Raw genomic sequence first — 24,997 nt, 5'->3', positions numbered from 1 at the left:
GAAGAGCTAAGAGTTGACATGACTGTTTTCTATTTTCAACTTTATGGGATTTTTATTATGGAAAAAGATAATTATTATAAAGCAATGTACCCAAATGTACTTCCAGAAAATAAATGCCTAAACATTAACACTTAACACATCTTTGTTTAAAATTTGTCAATTTCTTATGTGTCTGTTTACCTGATGCTACAAATAAATTTATATCAAACCTCAATTTAATAGAAGCTTTTATTTTATTTTAAAATGAAGACATTTCTTCCAAAACAGTTGTATTTCCAGGAGAATTGTTAAAAGATAGAATTTCAAAGGGATGCTATCTATTAGAACAAATAAGTTGAAGAATTATTTGGTAATTTTTTATATGACATTTGATAAGTTAAAAGTACTGTTTTTTAGATATAAATCATTGGGAAGTATGTAAAACATGCCGTAGAAAACGTCCAAAACGAGCCCATCACTGTAGAAGGTGTAACCAGTGTGTGTTAAGAATGGATCATCATTGTCCATGGTAAGAATTTAATTTCTGTAATCACATGACAACTGCCCATTTTATAAAGAATCTGAAGATGAAGAAAACATATTAAGAACAACATACCAGTGGAAAAGAAACAGTATTTCTTCACAAATATGGTCATTGAGCACAGCAAAAAATGGGAATTTAATTCTTGTCTTAAAATAAAGTTATAAAAATGACAACTGTAAACTCTGAATATAAAGTAAAACTTGTACTGTTTGTTATCTGCAGAACAAAATTACATATATTTAAAGCTTGAATATTCTGTTTTAGGATAAATAATTGTGTAGGAGAGGAGAACCATTGGGCTTTTACACTACTGTTAATATATGCCTTTCTTTTGGGATTAACTGGTTTTGTGATAAACATGTTACACTTCTGGTGGTGGCCAAAATGTGTTACCTGTGATAAGGTATGTATTGAATAAGAAGTAAATATGGACATATGTTAATTATAAGTGACAGTTTATTGAATAACACTTCAGTTGTGTATGGTTTTCAGATTTTTATACGACCGCAAAAATTTTGTGGTCATATATTGGTATCACGTTGTCGTCATAGTCGTCATAATCGTTGTCCGAAGACAGTTTGTTTCCGGACAATAACTTTAGTATATAATAAGTAAATAGAAATCTATGAAATTTAAACACAAGGCTTATTACCACAAAAGGAAGGTTGGGATTGATTTTGGGGGTTATGGTCCTAACAGTTTAGGAATTAGGAGCCAAAAAGAGGCCCAAAAAGGCATTTTTCTAGTTTCCAGACAATAACTTGTGTTTAAGTGTATGGATCTCTCTGAAATTATACCGCAAGTTTCCATACCACAAAGGGATGGTTAGGATTGGCTTTGGGGGGTTATGGCTGAAACCGTTTAGGAATTAGGGGCTAAAAAGGGGGAAAAACAAGGGTTTCCTGGTTAATGGACAATTTAAAAGCAGTGTAAGGGAGGTAATCCAAAAACAAAATTGTACAATGTTGTACAATGTTTGATTACCTCCCTTACACTGCTTTTAAATTATCTATTTAAGACTTTTATGATGTATTTAAATGGGTAATTATGGTTGCAAAGTCCATTGGAAATTTGAATTGAGATTATGACCATACCTTGAGGGAAAGAATTTTTTTTTGGAAAAAAGGGGGGGTAAAAAAGAAATGGGGGGAGGGCAATTTTACTCATTTCAGATTTCAGAAATTAAACAAAATTTCTTCAAATATTTTTTTTTTTGCAAAAAAAAAAGGGGGGATTTTTTTTTTTGGGGGGGGGGGGGGGGGTCAATTGGCAACAGCATAGTGATTTGCACAAAAGCAAAAAAAAAGGGGGTTAATTTTTATTTATTTTTTTTTGGGGGGGGGGTGGTCAATTTGCACAGGCACAGTGTATTGCACAAAAGCAAAAAAATTAATATAGATTCAAATCATATAACCAATTCTAAGTCATTTGACTACAGTTATTCTGTGTCAGAAACCTATTATGTGTCAAATATTTAATTACAATCAAAATTCAGACCTGTATCAAGTGCAAATATTGTGTCCATTTTTGCCCCAACTGTTCAGGGTTGGACCTCTGCGGTCGTATCCAGCTGCGTCCGACAAAGCAATTTATTTTGTTTCAAAAGGGTTAGTTAGTATAGGAAAAATAGATTTATGTTAAGGTAATTTAAAAAAAATACAAATATTTTAAGACTAACAATTTTTTCTCATGTATGCTGTGATTGTGGTTAGACAAGAATTGAAAAGATGCAACTGTAATTTTATTATTACTTTTATTAAGAATAATGTAAAGAACCAATAGCTACCAAACTTTTATCCACCTTCTTTTACTTTGGGGGTCCCTATACTTTAGGGTTAGGGATCATTTATTGTTTTGGTTAGGGGATGTTCTAAATTAGGGTTAGAGTAAATGCTAGATTTAGGGTTAGGATTAACGCAAGCATTAGGGTAAGGTATTTGTTATTGTAAGGTTTAGGGTTTACGATAGTTTAGTATAGCTCTATATGAGTTGGGAACCCTAAGGTAAAAGATTTTTTGGTATGAAATTGTATGTTTGGTTCATATTACATGTATTTGACTTAGCAGTATATACTGATCAGGGTTTATATCTCTATCACTAATAAAAGTATCAGTAAATAAATTTGATGGTTTCCTGATGAACTAAGTCATGGTAATTTGCCAAAATTAAAATACAATGTATTTGATAAAATACAAATAAAGTGCAATTTACAGTACACATGCGCTTACTTTTCAGTAGCATTATCTGTTGGAAAACTGATGTCTGAAAATTAAAGCAAACCAAACTTCATTGAAAGTTTTATTGCTAAAAACATCTTTTTTTAACTTCATATCCTTTGATACAAGTAATGCCTGATTTTTAAAATTGTCCTTTTGAAATATTCTGAGTAATTTCCTTGATGAATTAAAAATAAAGTTAGGCTTTCTTCATTTGAGCAAGGATATTCTCTCATAGGCATTCACTAAACAGGAGTTACATACATTTAAAAAAAAAAATGAATTTCAGATTGTTTTTACATCTATGGAAGTACAGTAAGATTGCACATTTTTTCATTTTTTTTATTTGATTTCTGTTTTTCATGAAACAAACACCAGTCTTCAAAGCAGAATGTTATACAGTTTTTCTTACAATTTTGATTTCATTGGTTTTCAAGTAATCTTGAGTGAAAAAGAAATTTTCACATCTGATGTCAAAATTTGTGATGATATATTATAACCATCTAAAAAAATTAGAAAAAGTTTCCAATAACCCACCTAGATGCCACAGGTTCCGTGTAAATGTCATTTATCTTGCTGCTGGAACTGACTTACTTTTTACATCGGATGACCATGAGGGCATTCCGGTGTATTGTTGCCACAGACATTTCTACCATGTAACATTCGTTTTTGACTGATAACCGTATAATTACGCAGATATTATCGAGTGCAAAATAACATTCCTTATTGCTTCTTATATATTAATTTTTTCAATAAATATTCATGAAAATAATTTTTAAGAACATAGATAAATGATATGAAAATGTTTTGTCGTGAGAAATATATATATCAATAACAAATCAAGAATACTGAAAATTTGTGTTAACGCATGCGGAAGAATATCTCAGGAATGTTTTGTAACAAACGCGGGAAAATATGAATGCCTACTCAAATCCAATCTATTAGAAAAAACGAATTATTGCAGAAGAGTGTCCACCCTGCACTTGCACTGCACTATCATTAGAAGAGTAGAATAGAATGATATACAAATGGATGAAAATTTTATATAACTATTATACAAATATAAATATAATATATAACAACAAACCAGAGTATACTGATAACAAATAGTTATATCACTACACTATAATACTGTTATTATGGTGAGGTTGAATTCCCTGTCATTTATTCATCATTCACACACGAACTTGTCTCATTTTAACCTAACTTTCAGGTATAGAGATGTGATTTTTTTCTGAGACAAGTGCTTGTGACCATCCACCAGAACTTGTGGTCATCCGATGTTCAGTACTTCAGTACTTTGATTTTTATTGTAAGGGATAATATGAAAAATTTAAACTTTCTAACTTGCTTGGTTTTTTTTTCTTTTGATAAATGATAGAAAAGTATTTCTTTAGTAGAACTGATATCAAACTGTCTGTAGAAAAGTCTACTGATGGAATATGACAGAAAAATGAATGCCATAATTATTTGGAAAAGTGAAATTTATAGCATCTTTGATGTAGAACCCTAATAGATAATGTTTTGTGTGTATGAAAGAGATAAAACTTTTTTTTTCCCTTTTCAGGAAAGTTTTTTCATAAAGCACCAGATCTGGTTTGTGTATTTAGTGACAGGACTGGGTGCTGCTATGGCAGCGCTTATGGGTGGACAGGTCATAGTTCAACATACAAATATTCTTCTGGTGAGTGTATTAAATAATTTCCTCTAGTAAGATGATTTAAATATGAAATAAATGGGTGGACATAGTTCAGCATGCAATATTTGTGGGTGCAAGAATGCAGTTGTGAAACCTTTTAAGTTTATTTCCCTTTGAACACCTATGCATGGACAGTTCATAATTCAGCGTTCAGATATTTTTTTCTGGTGAGTACACTCAATTTTGAGATAGCTGTGTTTAAGATGGGGATTTTTTTTCAATTTTAGTTTTTTGCTTTATATCTAATAAACTGTAATTGTTTGACAAAAACTGAACAAAAAAATTGATTATCAAGATATGTAAATACTGTGGGTTCAATATTATTTGTGGGATATCATTTTTCACGGATAAAGGTCAACCACTTTAAAAGTTCAAGGAAGGGACACATTTTTATAGGCTTGTATGCAGACTTTGGCAAAACTACAAAATCAAATATCCATAAAAATTTAATTTTTCCACAATCCACAAAAATTTGTACCCACGAAAATAAATGAATCCACAGTAGTGGATGACTAAACTGTCAATTGACTCTGTATTGGTATAAATTATGATGATTTTTATAAACTTATAGTTTTTAAAATATTTTTTATAATAAATAGATAGAAACTGTAAACTGAACCGCAATCTTGAAACATAAGAACATTGAGATCTGCAAATCATTTAATTAGTTTTTGATATTACAATTACTGCTTAGTAAAGCAGTGGTGGATCCATGGGGCGTAGAGGGATACCCCTTCCTTTTGATGGCCAAATAAAAAAAAATGTTGGCCTTGATTTGAGTTGAATGTACTCAACAATCTGTTTATTTGATCACAAAAAAGGTGAAAATAAATAAAAAAATGGCTGATTTTTGTCCGGTCAGTAATTCAAATTATAGGAGCTTCTAGCTATATTTCAAAGGGTTCCTCTCTGATCCCTAATTTATACAGATACTGTAAGCAAGCTTTGTCAGTTTTCTAGTGAGTAACATGTAATTATTGTTAATCAGTGAAGAAATTACTACTTTCTGCTTTAACATTATTTAATAAGTAAAATTTGACATGTTTTATACGTCCATTGATAACATCATCCAGCAGATAGTATTGGGACACTGTTGCTTTATATTATTTCACCTTGCTAATTTGGTAAATGCTTTTACTATAAGTAATAGGTCAAACTATGATTGTTAGATTGTTAGGTGTAAATATCTGTCTGACACAGTGTTCATTTGACCCCTACTTCATCTTCATAATTCATTGATCAGTATTAAGTTTTTGTGATTTGGTCTGTTTCACAGATACTAAAGGTTAAAGTCAACGTTATCCAGTGCATAGAATGATTGCTAGGTGTATATATTTCTAAAGGGTTCATCTGCCTTGACCTCATTTACATGGTTCATTGGTCAAAGTTATTTTTTTCTGATAAGGTTTGTTTCTCAGATACTACATGTATAACTAATAAGTCAACTGTAATCAATATATGGAATTGTTGTAAAGTGTACATATGTGTCTAACATTGTTCATTTGACCTCGCCCTCATTGTTTTAAAACATTAATATTGTTTAGTTTATATGCTATCTATTTTAAGATCTTGATCTTAAAGAGCCTCAGAAAAGAAACATTTCAGTGTGTGCACTCATGCTTTATTTGAGTAATGCTAATGTGTTAACATGAAATTTAAGGAATCTTTTTAAAGTTCCATAGGTTTGTAAAAGCATTGATTGTATTTGAATGTTCACTTCATACAAAATACTATTATGGTATAATAAAAGTTTTTCATTCCAATGACACTATCAAAGAATTAATTAATATGTGATAATAGAAGATGAATGTATCTATAATACTAAAGGAATGAATTTGCTTGATTTTTAAGAAAATGTGTGTCTTAAACTGTATTGATTGTGCAGATTGTTCCTACATAAAGATATAAAATCTTAAAAGCATAGACTTTTTTGTGATTATTTACAACAGTGTGTTTTACCTTGCACTGGTTCCTTTCTAGTATTTCTAAACAATAATCTTTTATAGTTGGGATAAGGGGTATACACATTTTTCTGAATAAACAAGAATTACAAAACAAAATTTTTGAATCAATTGCTGTTTTGACTTCACCTTTAATTTTTATTTGCAGAATCAAACGACATTAGAAACAATGGGATTGAATCAAACAATGGGATCACATTCACATGAATCGTAAGTTTTGTTCTAATTTGTGTTATTTCCATTTAACTTGGAAATTTGTAGCATAGATTTTAGGCCAATACATGAAAAGATTATTTCATTCAGTGATATTTGTACCTGCTATTGTTTCTTCGTAAACAGCAAATGTGGCTAAATAGAAGAAAACAAGAGGCTCATCCAGGTCAATGTGCATCTTCAACAATGGACACTCTCCAATATTGTGGACTAGAATAGAATTAATGACAAAAATCTCTTTTTATCACACCTGGCCTTGAGGGCCAAGTGAGCTTTTCTCATCACTTGGTGTCTGTCATCAATTATCATCAGTTAAATTTTAAAAAATCTTTTCCTTTGAAAGTACTGGGCCAAATTTAACCAAACTTGGTGACAATCATAATTGGGGTATCTAGTTTAAATGTGTTTGATGACCCAGCCTGCCAACCAAAATGGCGGACATTGCAAAAAATAGATCATAGGGGTAAAACGCAAGTTTTGTCTATTATTTTGAAAACTGCAATAAATAGAGAAAATCTGATCATTTTTGCTTATTTAAGTTTCTATATATATGTCTACTTAAATTTTAAAGATATAAGGCAAAATGACAAAAAGTAGGTAAAGCTCTTCATTAAAGGGTAATCACTGTATAAGGAGTTGTCAGATGATTTCCTCTATATGACTTAATTGTAGATCTTGTCTTGCTGATCATTTTTGCCTATTTAAGTTTCTAACTATTTATTATAATTTTTAAGATATAAGCAAAAACGCAAACAATAGGTAAAAATCGTCATTAAAGTGCAAAAACTCCAATAAAGAGTTGTCTGACGATTTCAGCAGTGATGACTTTATTGTAGATTTTTTCTTACTGATCATTTTTGCTATTTAAATTTTCTATCTATTGTAGTGATACGACCGTATAATGCTATGGTGTCGTCGTCGGCATCGTCCGAAGACCTATTTGGTTTCCGGACAATAATTTTAAGTGAATGGATCTCTAAGAAATTTTACTACAAGGTTCCAGACCACAAAGGGAAGGCTGGAATTAATTTGGGGGTAATTACTCCAAGGGGGAGGGGGTTCAAAAAGTTTGGGGGGATTTTTTTTTCCAATTGTTTTTTGGGGTTCATATTTTTTTTCTTCAAAATTTTTGAAATTACAAATGATTGCACAGTATTGCAAAATAGCAAGAAATCTTCAATTGCACAGTATTGCGCAATAGCACAGTATTGCTCAATACCACAGTATTGCGCAATAGCAAGAAATCTTCAATTGCACAGTATTGCGCAAAAGCCAGAAATCTTCAATTGCACAGTATTGCGCAATAGCAAGAAATCTCCTATTGCACAGTATTGCACAATAGCAAGAAATCTTCAATTGCACAGTATTGCGCAACAACACAATATTGTGCAATAGCAAGAAATCTTCAATTGCACAGTATTGCGCAATAGCACAGTATTGCACAATAGCAAGAAATCTTAAATTGCACAGTATTGTGCAATAGCAAGAAATCTTCAATTGAAAATAAATACAAATCTTTTAACCAATTTCAATGGGATTAATTTAAAGTCTTTAATTTTTGGGGGTTCTAACCTTGTATTACAATTTTGGATATTGGGCCCCATTTTTAAATTGGTCTACATTGAGGTCCAAAGGGTCCAAAATTGTTAAAACTTTGTTTGATTTCATCAAAAACTGAATTATTGCGGTTCTATGATATGCTGAATCTTATTGTGCATTTAGATTTTTTATTTTGGGCCCTGTTTTCAAATTAGTCCATATTCAGGTTTGATGGGTCCAAAATAAACTTTTTTGTTTGATTTCGACTAAAATTTTTGGTGTTTTTTTATATGCTGATTCTAACCATGTTGTTAGATTTGGGATATCAGACCATACTAGGTAAATTAAATGTCCCATTTCAAATTTTTAAGATCTTTGACACCATTTATTTTGTGTCAGAAACCTATATTATGTCAAAAATTTGATCACAATCCAAATTCAGACAGTATCAAGCTTGAATATTGTGTCCAAACTTGACCCAACTGTTCAGGGTTAGACCTTTGCAGTCGTATCTGGCTGCGCTCAGCGAAGCATTTTATTTTTTATATTGCTATCACGTCCTCATTGTCGTCTGAAGACATTTGGTTTCTGGACAATAACTTTAGTTTAAGTGTATGGATCTCTATGAAATTTAACCAAAAGGTTCAATACCACAAAAGGAAGGTTGGGATTGTTTATGGGGGTGATGGTCCCAACCGTTTAGGAATTAGGGGCCAAGAAGGGGCCCAAAACAAGCATTTTTCTAATTTCAGGACAATAACTTGTGTATAAGTATTTTGATTGCTCTGAAATTGTACCACAAGGTTTGGTCATTTTGAGATGAATTAAAAGTTGGTGCCTATTTTTAAAATTGTCGATATCACACTAGATTCATAGCATCAACGAACTTGTATTGACTGTTTCATTGCATTTACTTCGTGAATTTTCTTACCATTTTTATTATGCCCCCACCGTAGCGGAGGGGGCATTAAGTTTTACCCTTGTCAGTCTGTATGTACGTACGTCCCAAAATTGGTTTCCGTTCTCTAACTTGAGTTTGCCTCAACCAAATGTTATGAAATTTATACACAATGCTTATTACCACAAAATACCAATTTTGAACTTTGGTAGTGTCGCTCTAACTGTTCTAGAGTTATGCCCCTTTATAAATGGAAAAATTACAAAATTTTTAGTTTCCTTTCTCTAACTTAAGTTTGTCTCAACCAAATATTATGAAACTTATGCACAATGCTTATTACCACAAAATACAGATCAAGTTTGAATTTTGGTAGCGTCACTCTAACTGTTCTAGAGTTATGCCCCTTTATCAATGGAAAAATTACAAAATTTTTAGTTTCCGTTCTCTAACTTAAGTTTGCCTCAACCAAATGTTATGAAACTCATACACAATGCTTATTACCACAAAACACAGATCTAGTTTGAATTTTGGTGGAGCTACTTTTATTGTTCTTGAGTTATGTCCCTTTATAATGTTGTATGCAAGCGGGGGCATCATCTGTGTCCATGGGGACACATTCTCCATTTATTCTAAAAACATTCAAGAACAGTTTTGGGAAGGCAATGGTTTAAAATTGAAATGATTTTAATGACTTGAAATGGTTAATTTTTTCTTTCAATTTTGAATTCGAATTTAAAACCGGAAGTTTTGCGACAATACTAAAGTACGAATAATTCTGGATTCATTTCAGGGATTTGTTTTGTTTATCAAATTGACAGGAAATCACCGGCTTTTTAATTTTATTGTCGAGCCTTTGACTTTTGTAGCAAAAAGCTCGACATAGGGATAGCGATCTGGTGGCAGGGACAATTTCACGCATGCGTATTACATAGTAAATAAAGCACATGTGTTAGTTGTGAAAAATTACCTTATTCTACATAAATTAAATTAAGTTTTAATTTTTAAATCAGAATAGATGCTTTTCTTTCCTGAAAAGTAATTAAATAATTAATACAGTTGTCGTGGAATTTTAATTTCTTTATAATAGTAGTTCTGAGCTTGTGATCAATGTGTGTGAATTAAAAACACAGGTAAAAAGTGATTAGCGATCATTAGCCAATATTTAAAATAGTTATTAGGAGGGCTCTCAGGATTATCAGACTTTACTGGAGTGGCAGTTTTATTACTGGAAAGGGATTATATGATCACAAGACGAAGTGCACAATGACGATTAAGAAACCTGATCTCAATGAAATGACCGAAATTATTTCTGTAAAAAAATAAAAATTTGTCCTAAATCCCAATTTTTCGTTTAGGACAAATAGCTTTCAGTTTAGGTCATGACTGGGAAATATGACCATTTCCAGACCCTTGGTTCAATACCACAAGTAGAAGGTTGGGATTCATTTTAGGGGAAATTGCCCAAACCATTTAGGAATTAAGGGCCAAAAAGGGTCTAAAACAAGCATTTTTCTAGTTTTCAGACAATAACTTGTGTTTAAGTGTATAGATGTCTCTTAAATTGTACCACATTTTACAAAAAGAAAATTTCTTCAAATATAATTTTTTTTTGGAGGTGGGGTAAAAAAAAATGTTTGGGGGTGGGGGGGGGGGGGGGGGGGGGGGGGTTGGCAATTTTTTTCCCTCAAGATTTAAGAAATTAAAAGGAAAATTTCTTCAAATTTTATTTTTTTTCAAGGGGGAGTAAAAAAAAAATTTTTTTTTGGGGTGGGGAGGGTAATTTTTTTTCCTCAAGATTTAAGAAATTGTCAATTTTCCAAAGAAAAATTGGGGGTCACAGTTTATTTTGCTAATTCTTTGTATATAGTCTGAAAACAGATTTACTAAGTATTGCGCAACATCACAGTGTATTGCAAAACAGCAAGAAATCTTCATTTGAATATAAATTCAAATCATAGAACCAATTTTAAGTTCTTTTACTACATTTATTCTGTGTCAGAAACCTATAATGTGTCAAATATTTAAATACAATCCAAATTCAGACCTGTATCAAGCTTGAATATTGTGTCCATTTTTGCCCCAACTGTTCCGGGTTGGACCTCTGCGGACGTATCCAGCTGCGCTCTGCGAAGCAGTTTATTAAGATATTAGGCAAAAATGCAAAAAATTGGTAAAAATAGTCATTTAAGGGCAATAACTCCTATAAGAAGTCGTTTGCCGGTTTTGATGTAAGCACACAATAGGTAGATCTCAACATTCTGAACATTTCTGCCACTTCATATTTTCTCTATCTACCGGTATAGTGGTTTCCAAGATTATAGACAAAACTTGCATTTCACCCCTTTGTCTTATTTTTAGCCATGGTTATAATGTTTGTTTAGCAAGCGAGGTCATCGAACCTCATTTTTAAAACTAGATACCCCATTGATAATTGTGGCCAAGGTTGGTTAAATTTGGCCAAGTTATTTCAGAGGAGAAGATTTTAGTCGAGCCTTCGACTTTTGTCGAAAAAGCGAGACATAGGGATCCTACATTCCGTCGGCGTCGTCGTCGGCGGCGTCCACAAATATTCACTCTGTGGTTAAAGTTTTTGAAATTTTAATAACTTTCTTAAACTATCCTGGATTTCTACCAAACTTGGACAGAAGCTTGTTTATGATCATAATATTATATTCAAAAGTAAATTTTGTAAAAAAAAAAAATCCATTTTTTCCGTATTTTACTTATAAATGGGCTTAGTTTTTCTGCCAGTTAACATTACATTCACTCTGTGGTTAAAGTTTTTGAAATTTTAATAACTTTCTTAAACTATCCTGGATTTGTACCACACTTGGAAAGAAGCTTGTTTATGATCATAAGATAGTATCCAGATGTAAATTTTGTAAAAAAAAATCCATTTTTTCCGGATTTTACTTATAAATGGACTTAGTTTTTCTGCCAGTTAACATTACATTCACTCTGTAGTTAAATTTTTTAAAATTTTAACAACTTTCTTAAACTATCCTGGATTTGTACCACACTTGGACAGAAGCTTGTTCATGATCAAAAGCTAGTATCTAGAAGGAAATTTTGATAAAATTTTGTTCCATTTTTTCCGTATTTTACTTATAAATGGACTTAGTTTTTCTTCCAGTCAACATTACATACAGTCTGCAGTTTAAGTTTTTAAAACATTTATTAGATTCATAAATTATCCTGGATTTTTACCAAACTTGGACAGAAGCTACTTACAATCAAAAGATAGTATAGAGAGGAATATTTTTATTAATTTTTTTCCTCATTTTTGTTGAGCCTGCGATTAACAGCAAAAGTAGGCGAGACACTGGGTTCCGTGGAACCCTTACGAATTTTTGTAAAAGTTAACGGACACCACCGACAGACAACAAGTGATGAGAAAAGCTCACTTGGCCCTATGGGATCATTTTTCCAAGATAATGTGAAAAAATGATAGTCAACTTACCAAGATAACATTTTATACTAACAGATAATCGTGGTAATAAAACATAAAAATTTTGATTAAAAGCTGTATGATTAAAAGTCCAAAGACATGTTGAGATAAGTGTACTCAAGGCAACTAGCAGTTAGTTTTTGATAAACAAATTGGAATATAACTGTAGTAAAATTTTATGAGAATATCTTAAATTTCAGTACAATAAAAATAGATTGTTGGAAAATATAATTTAGTTGTCTACTTAACAGGAAACATGTTGGTGGGCTGCACTTTTCTTCCTATTTGTAAATCTCAAACACATAAATTTTGTATTTCTAACACCTACATATATTGGATAAATGTATTAAAATAAAAGTAAATAAAAGACAAAAAAAGATTATCAGAATTTATGCTGTATTTTTCAAATACAAAATTAGTTATCTCCCTTACACTAGCATTGAAAGGAAGTCAGTGTGTACTGTTAATTCAGGAACTTTTTGTGTGAACTTTTTTATGATATTTGATAAGAAAACAAGAAAACAAGAAAGCAAGAAAGCAAGACTGCAATTTAATAAAATGCTTCATGCAGATATAATCATCAAAATTATAAATACATGTATGAATTTGATAAATGCAATACTGTATACTTATTCTGTGTGTTATAAATATTGTCAGTGAGAAAGCACTGGCTACTGTCACAGTTGAACTAGCATTAAAATTGAGAATGGAAATTGGGAATGTGTCAAAGAGACAACAACCGACCAAAGAGCAGAAAACAGCCGAAGGCCACCAATGGGTCTTCAACACAGTGAGAAAATCCCGCACCCGTAGGCGGGCTTCAGCTAGCCTAAACAAAAATGTGTACTATTTCAATGAAAATGGACGTCACACTGAACTCCAAAACATATAAATGAACCAAAATTAAAAAAATATACAAGACTAACAAAGTCCAGAAGCTCCTGACTTGGGACAGGCGCAAAAATGTGGCGGGGTTAAACATGTTTTGTGAGATCTCAACCCTCCCCCTATACCTCTAGCAAATGTAGAATAGACAAACACACAGCAATACGCACAGTAAAACTCAGTTTAAAAGAAGTCTGAGTCCGATGTCAGAATAGGTAACAAAAGAAACTAAGCAAAATGACAATGATACATAAATTAACAAAGGACTACTATGTCTGCATGTTGATTTATATTTAAGAATGATGTCCTTGTACCGATGATAAAATTTAGTAAATGTTTTGACTAGTTTGTAATATCGAAAACCCTGGTGTAATAATTTTTCAGTAATACAAAAGTTTCTTTCGTTAAAATCAAATACGTTGTTACATACACGAACGAATCGAACAAGTTGAGATACAATGTCTTTTTGTGCCAAACAGAGGAAGGTATGAGTTTAACATTTTTAATTAATAGCATTTGTTTTATTCAGAATTCTTTTCATTTTTTTTCTTATTTTTTTTTTCTTAAAAATAATAAAAGTATCAGGTTTCCTTGAATGATGTAAGAAAGCAGTAATAAGATCATTTGAAATTTTGAGATATTGTCAGTAAGCAGTTCCATGTTTGTGTTTTTCTTGCACTTTGCCGCTTGTTTATACAAAAAAACTGTAAATTTTCAAGGTTTCCATAAGTAATAATAGTTAGCTTTGACCAATAAGGTAAACAAAAATTTGAAATGACCATTCAACACATGTCAAGTTTGCTTAACACATTTCATTATTACCCTGCCTGTTTTGTCTTTGATTACAAGAAAATATTTAAAATGATAACTGAGTTAGCCTTAACCAAATCATTTATGAAATATCAAAATGTTTTTAGGACTGACCCTGCCAGAGCCTTATGGATATTCAGGGTATTTTAACATCTGAAAGTGTTGTTAGTGAACTTAAAACACAGGTCATGCTAGTGTTGACATAGTTCATGTTTCCTGTTGTAACTTTTTTAATTTGATTTTAAGTTTTTCATATTTACAAATGATACTGTCTTCTGTTTGAAATAGGAGCATTCGTGTGCATGGACATATTCTTCCTTTGTTTGATAATGTCTCAAGAGCATATGTTTCCCTAAAAACACAGGTTCATTTTTTTTATAATTCAAAGCAACTTCCTCTAGTTTATCAGAGTTATTTCCCTTAGAGTGGTACTGTTCTGCTACAACCTTCCCCTTCCTTTAATTGATTGGTGATCATTGCATGTTATTTTTATACTTCAAATGTAATTTATTGTAAGAAAAATGTGAAATATTTTTAGTTTATTGATCACAAACCACATCAAATGCACATTAACAAATACTAATTTGCAACAACCTGTGTTTTTATCGACATAAATGATTACTTTTTGAATATTTTAAATCACATAAATATGTCTATATGCTGTAGGGAAGAGTGTTTCTTTGTGAAATATGAGAAATTGATAGGTTTGTCTGACCAGAATTGTAAGTTTTATGTAATCATTTAAGAGTTCTCAGGTGAAACTAATTAATGCCAGGTATCAGACAGTTAATAAATCTTAATTAGTTTTGTGTCAATTTTACACAACTTCTAAAATGCTTTATCTTGTCTTAAATAAGTGTAATTTGACTCTTATTTTAAAATGATTAGATCTCATGCAATTTGTAAGTTGCAAGTTCACTATACGTAACACTTTTACACAGAATCTAAGAAGAAATCTTGCTTAGATTTTATACCCGTGTGCAAAATGAAAAGAATAAGAATAAGAATAGAATAAAAATATTTATTGTTTCAATTAAGGGCCCTTGATGGGCTGCATGACAAAATGTGTCCGAAATGAATAAGAATGGTAAAAGATTTTTGGTTTAAAAAAATGCAATTTCAAGTTTTTATTTAAAAAACAGACAGGCTTGGCTTTTGATATAAATAGAGACACTTTCAGAAAAAGTCTAATGTAAATGAAAAACAACTCTTACATTTTACCTTAACTTGCAAAAATAACTTTTGTTTCACTTGTATTTCCTATTATTGAAGAAAGAGTGCAAGATTTCATATTTTTCTTCTGATAAAAATGTTAAGTACTTTATATACAATGTCTTCTTAAGAGATGAAGATCATGAATTAACAATGTAAAAATAAATGGCTATCAGAAAAGCGCATCTGATACAATTATTATACAATATTGACTTATCATTTGTAAGTGGGAATCTTTAGTTTCCATGGAAACGAAATGCTTAGGTTTGAAAGTAAAAGTAGATAAATAAGATTACCTATAGATATAAGGTCAGTTTGATCTGGTATCAATAATGGGAAGTACAAGTGTCTCACCTGCAGAAATAATTACTGTAAAATTTCCTCAGATGTTTTAGCTCTAGAAAGGGATATCAGTGACCACAGCAGTATTAAGGTCAATGCATTTATAGTTTCATTTGTACATTTGTAGTTTAATAGATTTTTTCACTTATCTCATGATAACTAGCAAAAATCTGCTGACCATTATTTTGAAAATATTTTTGAGAAACTCCCGCACCCGGAGGCGTCCTTCAGCTGGCCCCTAAACAAATATGTATACAACATATCTGTTACATAGATTTCTGTGGAAAATACAAGCAAGAAGAAACAGGTTCGCAATTTCGAACTGGATCTCCTGATTATAAAACTCAAGATGGCTACCATCACAAAACATTGTTTTATACTAAAAATATGGAAATACCATAAAAGGTCATTGGCTTTCACTTTTTTAATGTTCCACATTTTTATCCCTGGCCTTTTTAGCTTACTGCATGGTATGGGTTTTGCTCATTGTTGACGGCTGAACTGTGACCTGTAGTTGTTTACATCCTTGTCCTTTGATAGATAATTCTTGTCTAATCTGTAATTGATATCACATGTCCTTTGTTGTCTAATCTGTAATTGATATCACATGTCCTTTGTTGTCTAATCTGTAATTGATATCACATGTCCTTTGTTGTCTAATCTGTAATTGATATCACATGTCCTTTGATAGATAATTGTTGTCTAATCTGTAATTGATATCACTTGTCCTTTGATAGATAATTGTTGTCTAATCTGTAATTGATATCACATGTCCTTTGATAGATAATTGTTGTCTAATCTGTAATTGATATCACATGTCCTTTGTTGTCTAATCTGTAATTGATTTCACGTGTCCTTTGATAGATAATTGTTGTCTAATCTGTAATTGATATCACATGTCCTTTGATAGATAACTGTTTTGTCTAATCTGTAATTGATATCACATGTCCTTTGATAGATAATTGTTGTCTAATCTGTAATTGATATCACATGTCCTTTGATAGATAATTGTTGTCTTACTTGTCTATTGTTGTCTAATCTGTAATTGATATCACATGTCCTTTGATAGATAATTGTTGTCTATTGTTGTCTAATCTGTAATTGATATCACATGTCCTTTGATAGATAATTGTTGTCTAATCTGTAATTAATATCACATGTCCTTTGATAGATAATTGTTGTCTAATCTGTAATTGATATCACATGTCCTTTGATAGATAATTGTTGTCTGATCTGTAATTGATATCACATGTCCTTTGATAGATAACTGTTTTGTCTAATCTGTAATTAATATCACATGTCCTTTGATAGATAATTGTTGTCTGATCTGTAATTGATATCACATGTCCTTTGATAGGTAATTGTTGTCTAATCTGTAATTAATATCACATGTCCTTTGATAGATAATTTTTGTCTGATCTGCTATTGATATCACATGTCCTTTGATAGATAATTGTTGTCTGATCTGTAATTGATAATACAACAAAATACATATGAAATTGTTGAAAAACGTTTTATATTCTAGTCAATTACAGGAATATTAACATCTTCTTCCCTTTACAAATTAACTCTGTTAATAGGTCAATTAATGATAGAATATTTAAATATGGTTGGAAGATTATTCTATTGTCTTTTTATTTTACTTTTTTATCAAATTTAATCTTTATTGCAAGTATATATTTTGTAACAATATACTTAGCTAAAGCATTTGGCTAAGTTTTCCTGTTAATTAGTTATTAGATATCTAAGATTATTCTATTGTCTCTACATAAACATATCCACACAACTGAATATAACATGCAGCAACTTTTTACTGCATTGACTTAAAACTTTTCTTCAGTCATTCGATAAACAAAACTAATCTATTGACTAAATTATCAATTATTGTACCCACTGTTGTTTTAGCTGGGGATATAGTAATTGTTCTCCTCCTTCTGTCCTTTACTATTTAATGAACATTTTTTTTTACATTTCCTGTAAAATGAAACTTAACTGGTTATTAAACTTTATATTTTTGTCCATCTGTCCATTACAGACTTATATTCAGAGACTACAATAATTGCCCAAAAGTTTTCCTACTTGGTATGATTATTGGTCATCATATTCTCTTGAAAATACTTTTGTCATTTAAAATTCTTGCAAAAGTTGTGGGACTGAGAGTATTGTACTATTGTTACACAATGACACCTAATGAACACAACATCTCAAAGACTGTTTGCTAGAAAGCTTCCTACTTGGTAATATTGCTTGTGTATTTGACCATACTATACTGTCATTTTTATTTGACAATTCTTGCTGGAGTTGCAGGACTTGGATTTTTTTCTTTTTATTTTGTAACAGAATGACCCCTTTTGAACACAACTCTGAGACATTTTGAAAGCATTCATACTTCTTAGGATTACAGGTTCATATTAGAGACCCTAACTATGATTTGACAATTATTGCAGGAGTTTGGGTGGAGAGAGAATCACTATGACATAACAACTTTGATTGTGTACATAAAATAGGAAATAAGGATTCAAAGAAAGTCATTATTTCTGCATATTCTAATTCTAATGCTTTAAAAGGGCATAAGCTACGAGATATAAAAAAAAATTAAAATATAATTTTTGTCGATCCTGCCACTTCTGTCGCACAAAGATCGACATAGTGATAGTTATCCGGCAGCTGTGGTGTTAACTTACTACTTAAAAGCTTTATATTTTAGAAGATGGAAGACCTGGATGCTTCATACTTTTTAAATAGATGCCTTATGTTATGAAGTTTCCATCTGTCATATGTCCATTGTCCTTTGATCTCATTTTCATGGTTCAGTGACTACTTGAAAAAAAAATTAAAAGATTTTTTGTAATGTTTATTTCTCTCTTATTATGAGTAATAGGATAACTATAGTTAGTATGTGCGTACCTTGCAAGGTCCTCATGCCTGTCAGACAGTTTTCATCTGACCTCGACATCATTTCAAGGATCAGTGAACAAGGTTAAGTTTTCGTGCTCAAGTCCATACATCAGATACTATAAGCAATAGGTCTACTATATTTGGTGTATGGAATGATTGTAAGGTGTACATGTCCAACTGGCAGGTGTCATCTGACCTTGACCTCACTTTAACCGTTCTAGAGTTATGCCCCTTTATAAACATAAAAATTGCTGAATTTTTCGTTTCCGTTGTCTTACTTAGGTTAGCCTCAACCAAAAGTTATGAAACTTACACAAAATGCTTATTACTACAAAATACAGATCAAGTTTGAATTTTGGTGGTGTCACTTTTACTGTTCTACAGTTTTGCCCCTTTACAAAGGGAAAAATTGCTGAATTTTTCATTTCCGTTCTCTAACTTAAGTTTGCCTCAACCAAATGTTATGAAACTTATACACAATACTTATTACCACAAAACTCAGATCAAGTACAAATTTGGGTAGAGTCACTTTTACCGTTCTTCAGTTATGTCCCTTTATAACTGTATATGATATGCAAGCGGGGGCATCATCTGTGTCCCATGGACACATTCCCCATTTATTTTTCTCTAATACTATATGCAATAGGTCAACCATATTTGGTGTATGGAAATATTTTACAATGTACATGTCAGTCTGGCATGGTTTCATTTGACCTTGACCTCATTTTCACAGTTTATTGCTCAGTGTTAAGTTTTTGTGTTTTGGTCTGTTTTTCTTAAACTATGAGCAATAGGTCAACTATATTTGGTGTATTGACTGATTGTAAGGTGTATATGTCTATCTGGTAGGTATCATCTGACCTTGATCTCATTTTCATGGTTCATTGGTCAATGTTAAGTTTTCCTGGTTAATTTTTTTTCTTAGAAACTATAAACAATAGGTCAACTATATTTGGTGTATGGAATGATTGTAAGGTGTACATGTATTTTCGGTTTGGTTTATCTGACCTTGACCTCATTTTCTTTGATCGTGTTAAGTTTATGTGATACTTGTAGTAAAGCTTTATATTTAGGACTATCAATATAAAATCAATGGTCAGTAAAGCAGGTGAGACATTTCAGTGTGTGCACTCTTGTTTTTTTTTGTTCAATCAATAGTAAAGTAGTGAATAGCAGCCAGTTTGGTTCAATTTTGTCAAAATAAGCTAAGAAACATCGCTGATGAATTATTCCCTTGCAAGTGAATAATTCAACCTCATTGAATCCATATTCATGTGACCTTCAATTTAACCCCTTAGCTGGAGATGGCATATGCATGTATTTAACTATTAAAAGGAAAAGAATGTCAACATTGAAAGTGAAACAAGGATGAACCATTTGGTTGACTGATTCTATCCATAAAAAATCATTCTTATACAAGTAAAAACGATGATAAACATACATTTTAATCTACAATATGAAATCAAACCGACCTAGGAAAGTACAATTCCATGATGTCGCTATCTATTTATATTTATATTTACCGGTATGTTTATATTAGGTTATATGACCGTCAGCATTTTTCAGAGGTCATCTCTAATCCTAATGCCCCTTTAACTGATGTTTTGTTGATTTATTATTATTTGTTGGCTACCAAGTTTACTGGATTTCATGGGTTAGATAAACCACAAATTTATGCGTTCAAAGAAAATATTGATTATTAATTTACAGCAGGCTTATTTAGACTTTTGCAAAACCACAAAATCAAATATCTACGAAAATAATATTTGTCCACAAACCATGAAAATAACTGAATCCACAGTATTTTGAATATTTTGAAATATGAATACATATATATTTATCTACTGAATGTTGTTTTTTTTCAGATCAAAAAGTAATCCAGCTTATGCACAATACAAAGACTTATGTGGGGATGGTTCTCCATTTTGCTGGTTATTCCCCTTTGGTAGTCGCAGAGCAGCACAAAAATATATAAACACAGTTTAGCATTTATTGGAAACCTAAATGACTCTCTTTTATACAAGTGAGAGTTTAATTGTAATATTTTATGCAGCTATGTTCTTTTTATTTCAAATTGAAATGTTCCACAATATTGTTGATTACACTAGACTAGTATCATTTTCTATAACACCTTTTAGTTCAGTTTGTCTTTAGTTTAACATGGCATCCATCTGGTCTTCTAACTTATCAAATCATTTTTAAACCACTTTGCCAGTTACTTCCAAATTTATCCTAAACCTTTCTTGGAAGACTACTGTCAAAGTTATGTCTTGTTATGTTATAAATATGGCTTTTATTACTAAAAAAAACTGAGAAGAAGTGAAATATAGCAATATTAGTTCTTTACCAATTAAAGGAGGTCTTTTCTAATGGAAACATGCCCTAGAGTAATATTTTATTTACTGGTGGTGCTAACCTTTTCCCATTGTTAATTGCAAAGGCAAATAATTATTCCTTGCCTAAAATAAGTTACACCATTGTATATATTGGATGTTCATGTTTCTAGTCAGGATTTATAGCATTTAATGCTGGAGTAGTAACAGTTTGTAATGAAAATTTAATTTAGTACATTTCCTTTCATATTATATACATATCCTGCCTGTAAAGTAAATCTTTACTAGTTATTACTTTATTTTTGTATATCTCTTATCAAGGACTTACATATCAATGAAGTTACAAAGCACCAGAAAGTTGGTATGAAATTCTGGTTTATTTAGCATGTTGTATGACTTCAAGAATGTCTTGTTTATTATAGAAGGATTTGGTTGCTGCTTTAATGTGTAACTAATATTATTATTCAATATAACATTTTGGTTGTCCTAGTGATGAATATTGCAAATGTAATGCTTTTACACAATAGTGCTTGGTGGATATTATTATTGATTGATTTTGGTCCTTGATGTACCTCCTTCAGAGGCAGAATGATGTGTGGGTTTTTTTAGGCTGCTTCTATAATGGTTTTGGTCATTATCCATTTCCGTTAAAAAAAATTATCTGTTCATAAAAAGTGTTGTGTGTTTCTGATAATTATTGGGTTCAAAGTTTAAGATAATTATCTGTTGTGTTATATTGATATTTGAACACTGTCTAAGGACAAAATAGAGACCAGGTAAAAATCATTGGAATCCTTCTTTAATTTTACAAATATAATCCACATTATATATAAGTAAAAGAGAAATAGTCATCATTAACGATGATATAATTATTTAGCTTAAAATCATTGAATTTATAATCTTTTCTTTCTGCATTTAAACTATTGGCATTGTGTAAGAAAATCTCAGAGAGGCTCAATAAATAACAGCAGATAATAATGTTTTCCAATATTTGTTGTAGTTTCTTATCTTTGTCATGTAAGTGTTACAATTTTGAAAGTAATTAATCACTTATCATCAAAATTGTTCACCAAACTGCTATCTTATTCACATTAAGGCATTTAAATCCATGTTGATATACATGTATTATTTGTGTGCTTCCATATTCATATAATCCTCAATTTCTTTGATGAGCTTTGGTTTAAAACAACCCTAGTTTATACATCCCATTTCATTTAGTACACCATTACATTACAAAATGTAAAAAATATTTTATTTGATAGTAAAATCCAAAGAGCAATGAGCAAAATATCAAAACACAAAAGAGTAGTGTGTCCTGTTTTATAAAAGTAAGTTCAACTTAACTTTGTATGACTTTGTTAACCAGATTCTTGTTTAAGTTTGACATTTATTTTACTTTTAAGGATAATGTATTATATGTCAGTTGTCAGCATTAATGATTTTTCCTTTTTGACGCTTTATAACATGAGAAAAATTTACTCCATTGGTTCATAATTTTTCAACAGCTTAAAATGGATAGTTTTCTTGTCGGAAATAAAAGAAAAAATTCTTTAGAACTTCATGGAAGAAATGTCCAGAAGATTTCAAAAAGAGTTTTGATGATGTAATATTGTTAAAAGTAATGAAGTATATAGATGAAATGTGTTGTCAGTGGATGATTGATGAAAAAGTGCATCATTATTGTCTTCAGCAGACAATTGTCTCCACGGTTACATTAATTTATTCATAAATTACAAATCTCCAATCAAAGGGCTTGTAATGATGATGCACTTTACTTTGCAACATGATAATGGGACATTTCTTTAATCTACTCTTCAAATACTCACTGTACAAAGGAAAACAATGGATGAAAATGTAATAGTCCAGATATGGATTTTCCTGTTTATGTAATTTATTTATATTTGGTTAATGCATTATACAATTATAGTTATTGTGAATTGTTGCATTTAAGATGCTTTGTGACATATTTTTTAAATGAAATGGTGTTACTGGGATTATATATTTATCTTCTGTGCAATTAAAATTGTCTGTTTATTCATCTTTATAATGTTCATTTTATTCATATGTCCTTTCCCCTTGATAACTAGCTGATATCCATTACTAAGAGAGGTATAGTGTGTGAGATCACAATGTCTTCATACTTCCAAGTTGTTGGAGGTGGAGTGACGATTCAAGGTGGTTAAAAAAAATCTTCAGATACCAGGCTTGCAATTTTGTATGACAGACTAAAAATTATAAGTTGGGAGGCCAAATAAAATACAAAGTTGTAGAGCATTAAATACTGATCATTCAGAAAAGTTGTGCCGAATTGGCTAAGGCAATCTATACCTGGGGGTAGAAAAACCTGAAGTGTTAATTTACAGAAAATTAACATTTCAGTGATATTTCATGTCAACACAAAAGTGCTGACTACTGGGCTGTTAGTCAGATATTCAGGAATGGTATCAAAGAGGGATGTACCTGACTTCTCCGTTTGTAGTACATTCTCGTGAATAAGATATTTTCACTTTGATAGTCACAGTGCTTAAAAGAAAAACAAGTAAGTGTACAAGTAAGAGATGCACTTTAAATTTTAACAAAAAACAGACACATGGGGGTATATTACTTTTCAGTACATCTGTAATATGTTACAATGTGTTTAAAAAAAGAATATAACCAAGAATAATCTTTAATCATTTGTCTGCAATACTTTTTTTAACGACCATTGGAATATATAACAACAATCCAAATACCCGGTATACCATTTTTCTCATTTTTACCTTCTGAAATCGATATTTCAAGGTTATTTCTTATGATTCATGAACTTCAACTGGATACCCACCAGCCCTGTATCAATATAATATAGATTTTTTTCTTCATTTACGAATTTGGAAATTCAAGTTTAAATTGACTTCCGAAAAACTGCACTCTTTGTAAAGTCATTTAAACTATTTAGTAAATAGAAATTACGTAGTAGATGTCTGTAGGCTGTATGTTGCCCTTTAGATGTATGTAGGCTGTATGTTGCCCTTTAGATGTATGTAGGCTGTATGTTGCCCTGTAGATGTCTGTAGGCTGTATGTTGCCCTGTAGATGTCTTTTGGTCATTTTTGTCTTTGGTTTGCTGTCTTAACATCTATTTTTATTCGTGTTTTATACCACAAATCGGTTCAAACTGCCCCGGCTTTGCTTTATTAGCTCTGCTTTGGATTTATAAACTAAAATTAGTTATTAAGAAGATAAAAGTTGAAACCTATTATATAATAGCTTTGATTTTAAAAGTGTAGAATATTACAATGTACATATTATAGTTTTACGTCTTATTTGAAATCCTGGTGGGATCTCTTACAATGATTTTTCCGTAATCACTGTTAATCTTGTTCACAAACTGTAACATTTACGTTTTATCATGTGCTGCTACCTAAATTGTTTTTATTGCCGACCTTTTTCGGGAATACTTTGATGATTCTGAACATAATGATCTTCGTAATCAACTGAAACAGTCATATAACTTAAACGCTAAGATAAAAAATGTAATTCAATTTAAACTTTTCTTTAAGATGATGGTATCATTTGTCTATCGTTAATCTGAAGACACAATATGTAGCAGCAAAAAAAAAGTAAATTTATGATACAAAAATATGCTAGAAAAAGCGAAATTTATGTTATGCATATGTTATTTATATTCGGTAAAAAGCTCTCAAGAGGTTATGTTTGTACTGTTATATGTGAACCGAATCAAAATAAAACTTTCGTATTCGTATTCTATCAGCAGGTCTGATTGAAATATAAAGTTCAACCCCCAAAGTATGCTATTGCATGAGGATCCAACACCCCCTGGTTTGTTGGTACAGTCGGAGAAAGACGATTGAAACAGGTGCAAGAAGAGTATGTTGATGGCTATATACAACTCGCATCAAGCTTTAAAGAATATTTAGTGAATTGATTTTGGATATTACATACTATTATCTTTATAAATTCTTAATAATAAAATAATCCAAAACGTCCTAAATGAAATAGTAATAAAATTCCCAAACTAGA

General features: G+C 31.1%; 1 protein-coding gene across 1 annotated transcript in view; it reads left to right on the top strand.

The window, feature by feature from the left end:
- Nucleotides 1-23,024, top strand: part of LOC127734020 (palmitoyltransferase ZDHHC21-like) — a 30,862-nt gene extending 7,838 nt beyond the window's left edge. Inside the window, exons 4-8 of the mRNA XM_052243569.1 lie at nucleotides 397-508; nucleotides 788-926; nucleotides 4,307-4,423; nucleotides 6,548-6,609; nucleotides 20,510-23,024. Of these exons, the coding sequence (XP_052099529.1) occupies nucleotides 397-508; nucleotides 788-926; nucleotides 4,307-4,423; nucleotides 6,548-6,609; nucleotides 20,510-20,630 (551 nt within the window). The 3' untranslated portion in view covers nucleotides 20,631-23,024. The remainder of the gene's footprint in view (nucleotides 1-396; nucleotides 509-787; nucleotides 927-4,306; nucleotides 4,424-6,547; nucleotides 6,610-20,509) is intronic.
- The last annotated feature ends 1,973 nt before the right edge of the window (nucleotides 23,025-24,997 follow it).

The sequence above is a fragment of the Mytilus californianus genome, unplaced genomic scaffold, assembly GCF_021869535.1.
Source record: "Mytilus californianus isolate M0D057914Y unplaced genomic scaffold, xbMytCali1.0.p SCAF_1, whole genome shotgun sequence".
Lineage (NCBI taxonomy): Eukaryota > Metazoa > Mollusca > Bivalvia > Mytilida > Mytilidae > Mytilus > Mytilus californianus.
Note: the sequence above shows the minus strand (reverse complement) of the source record. Positions and strands in the feature narration are given on the sequence as shown.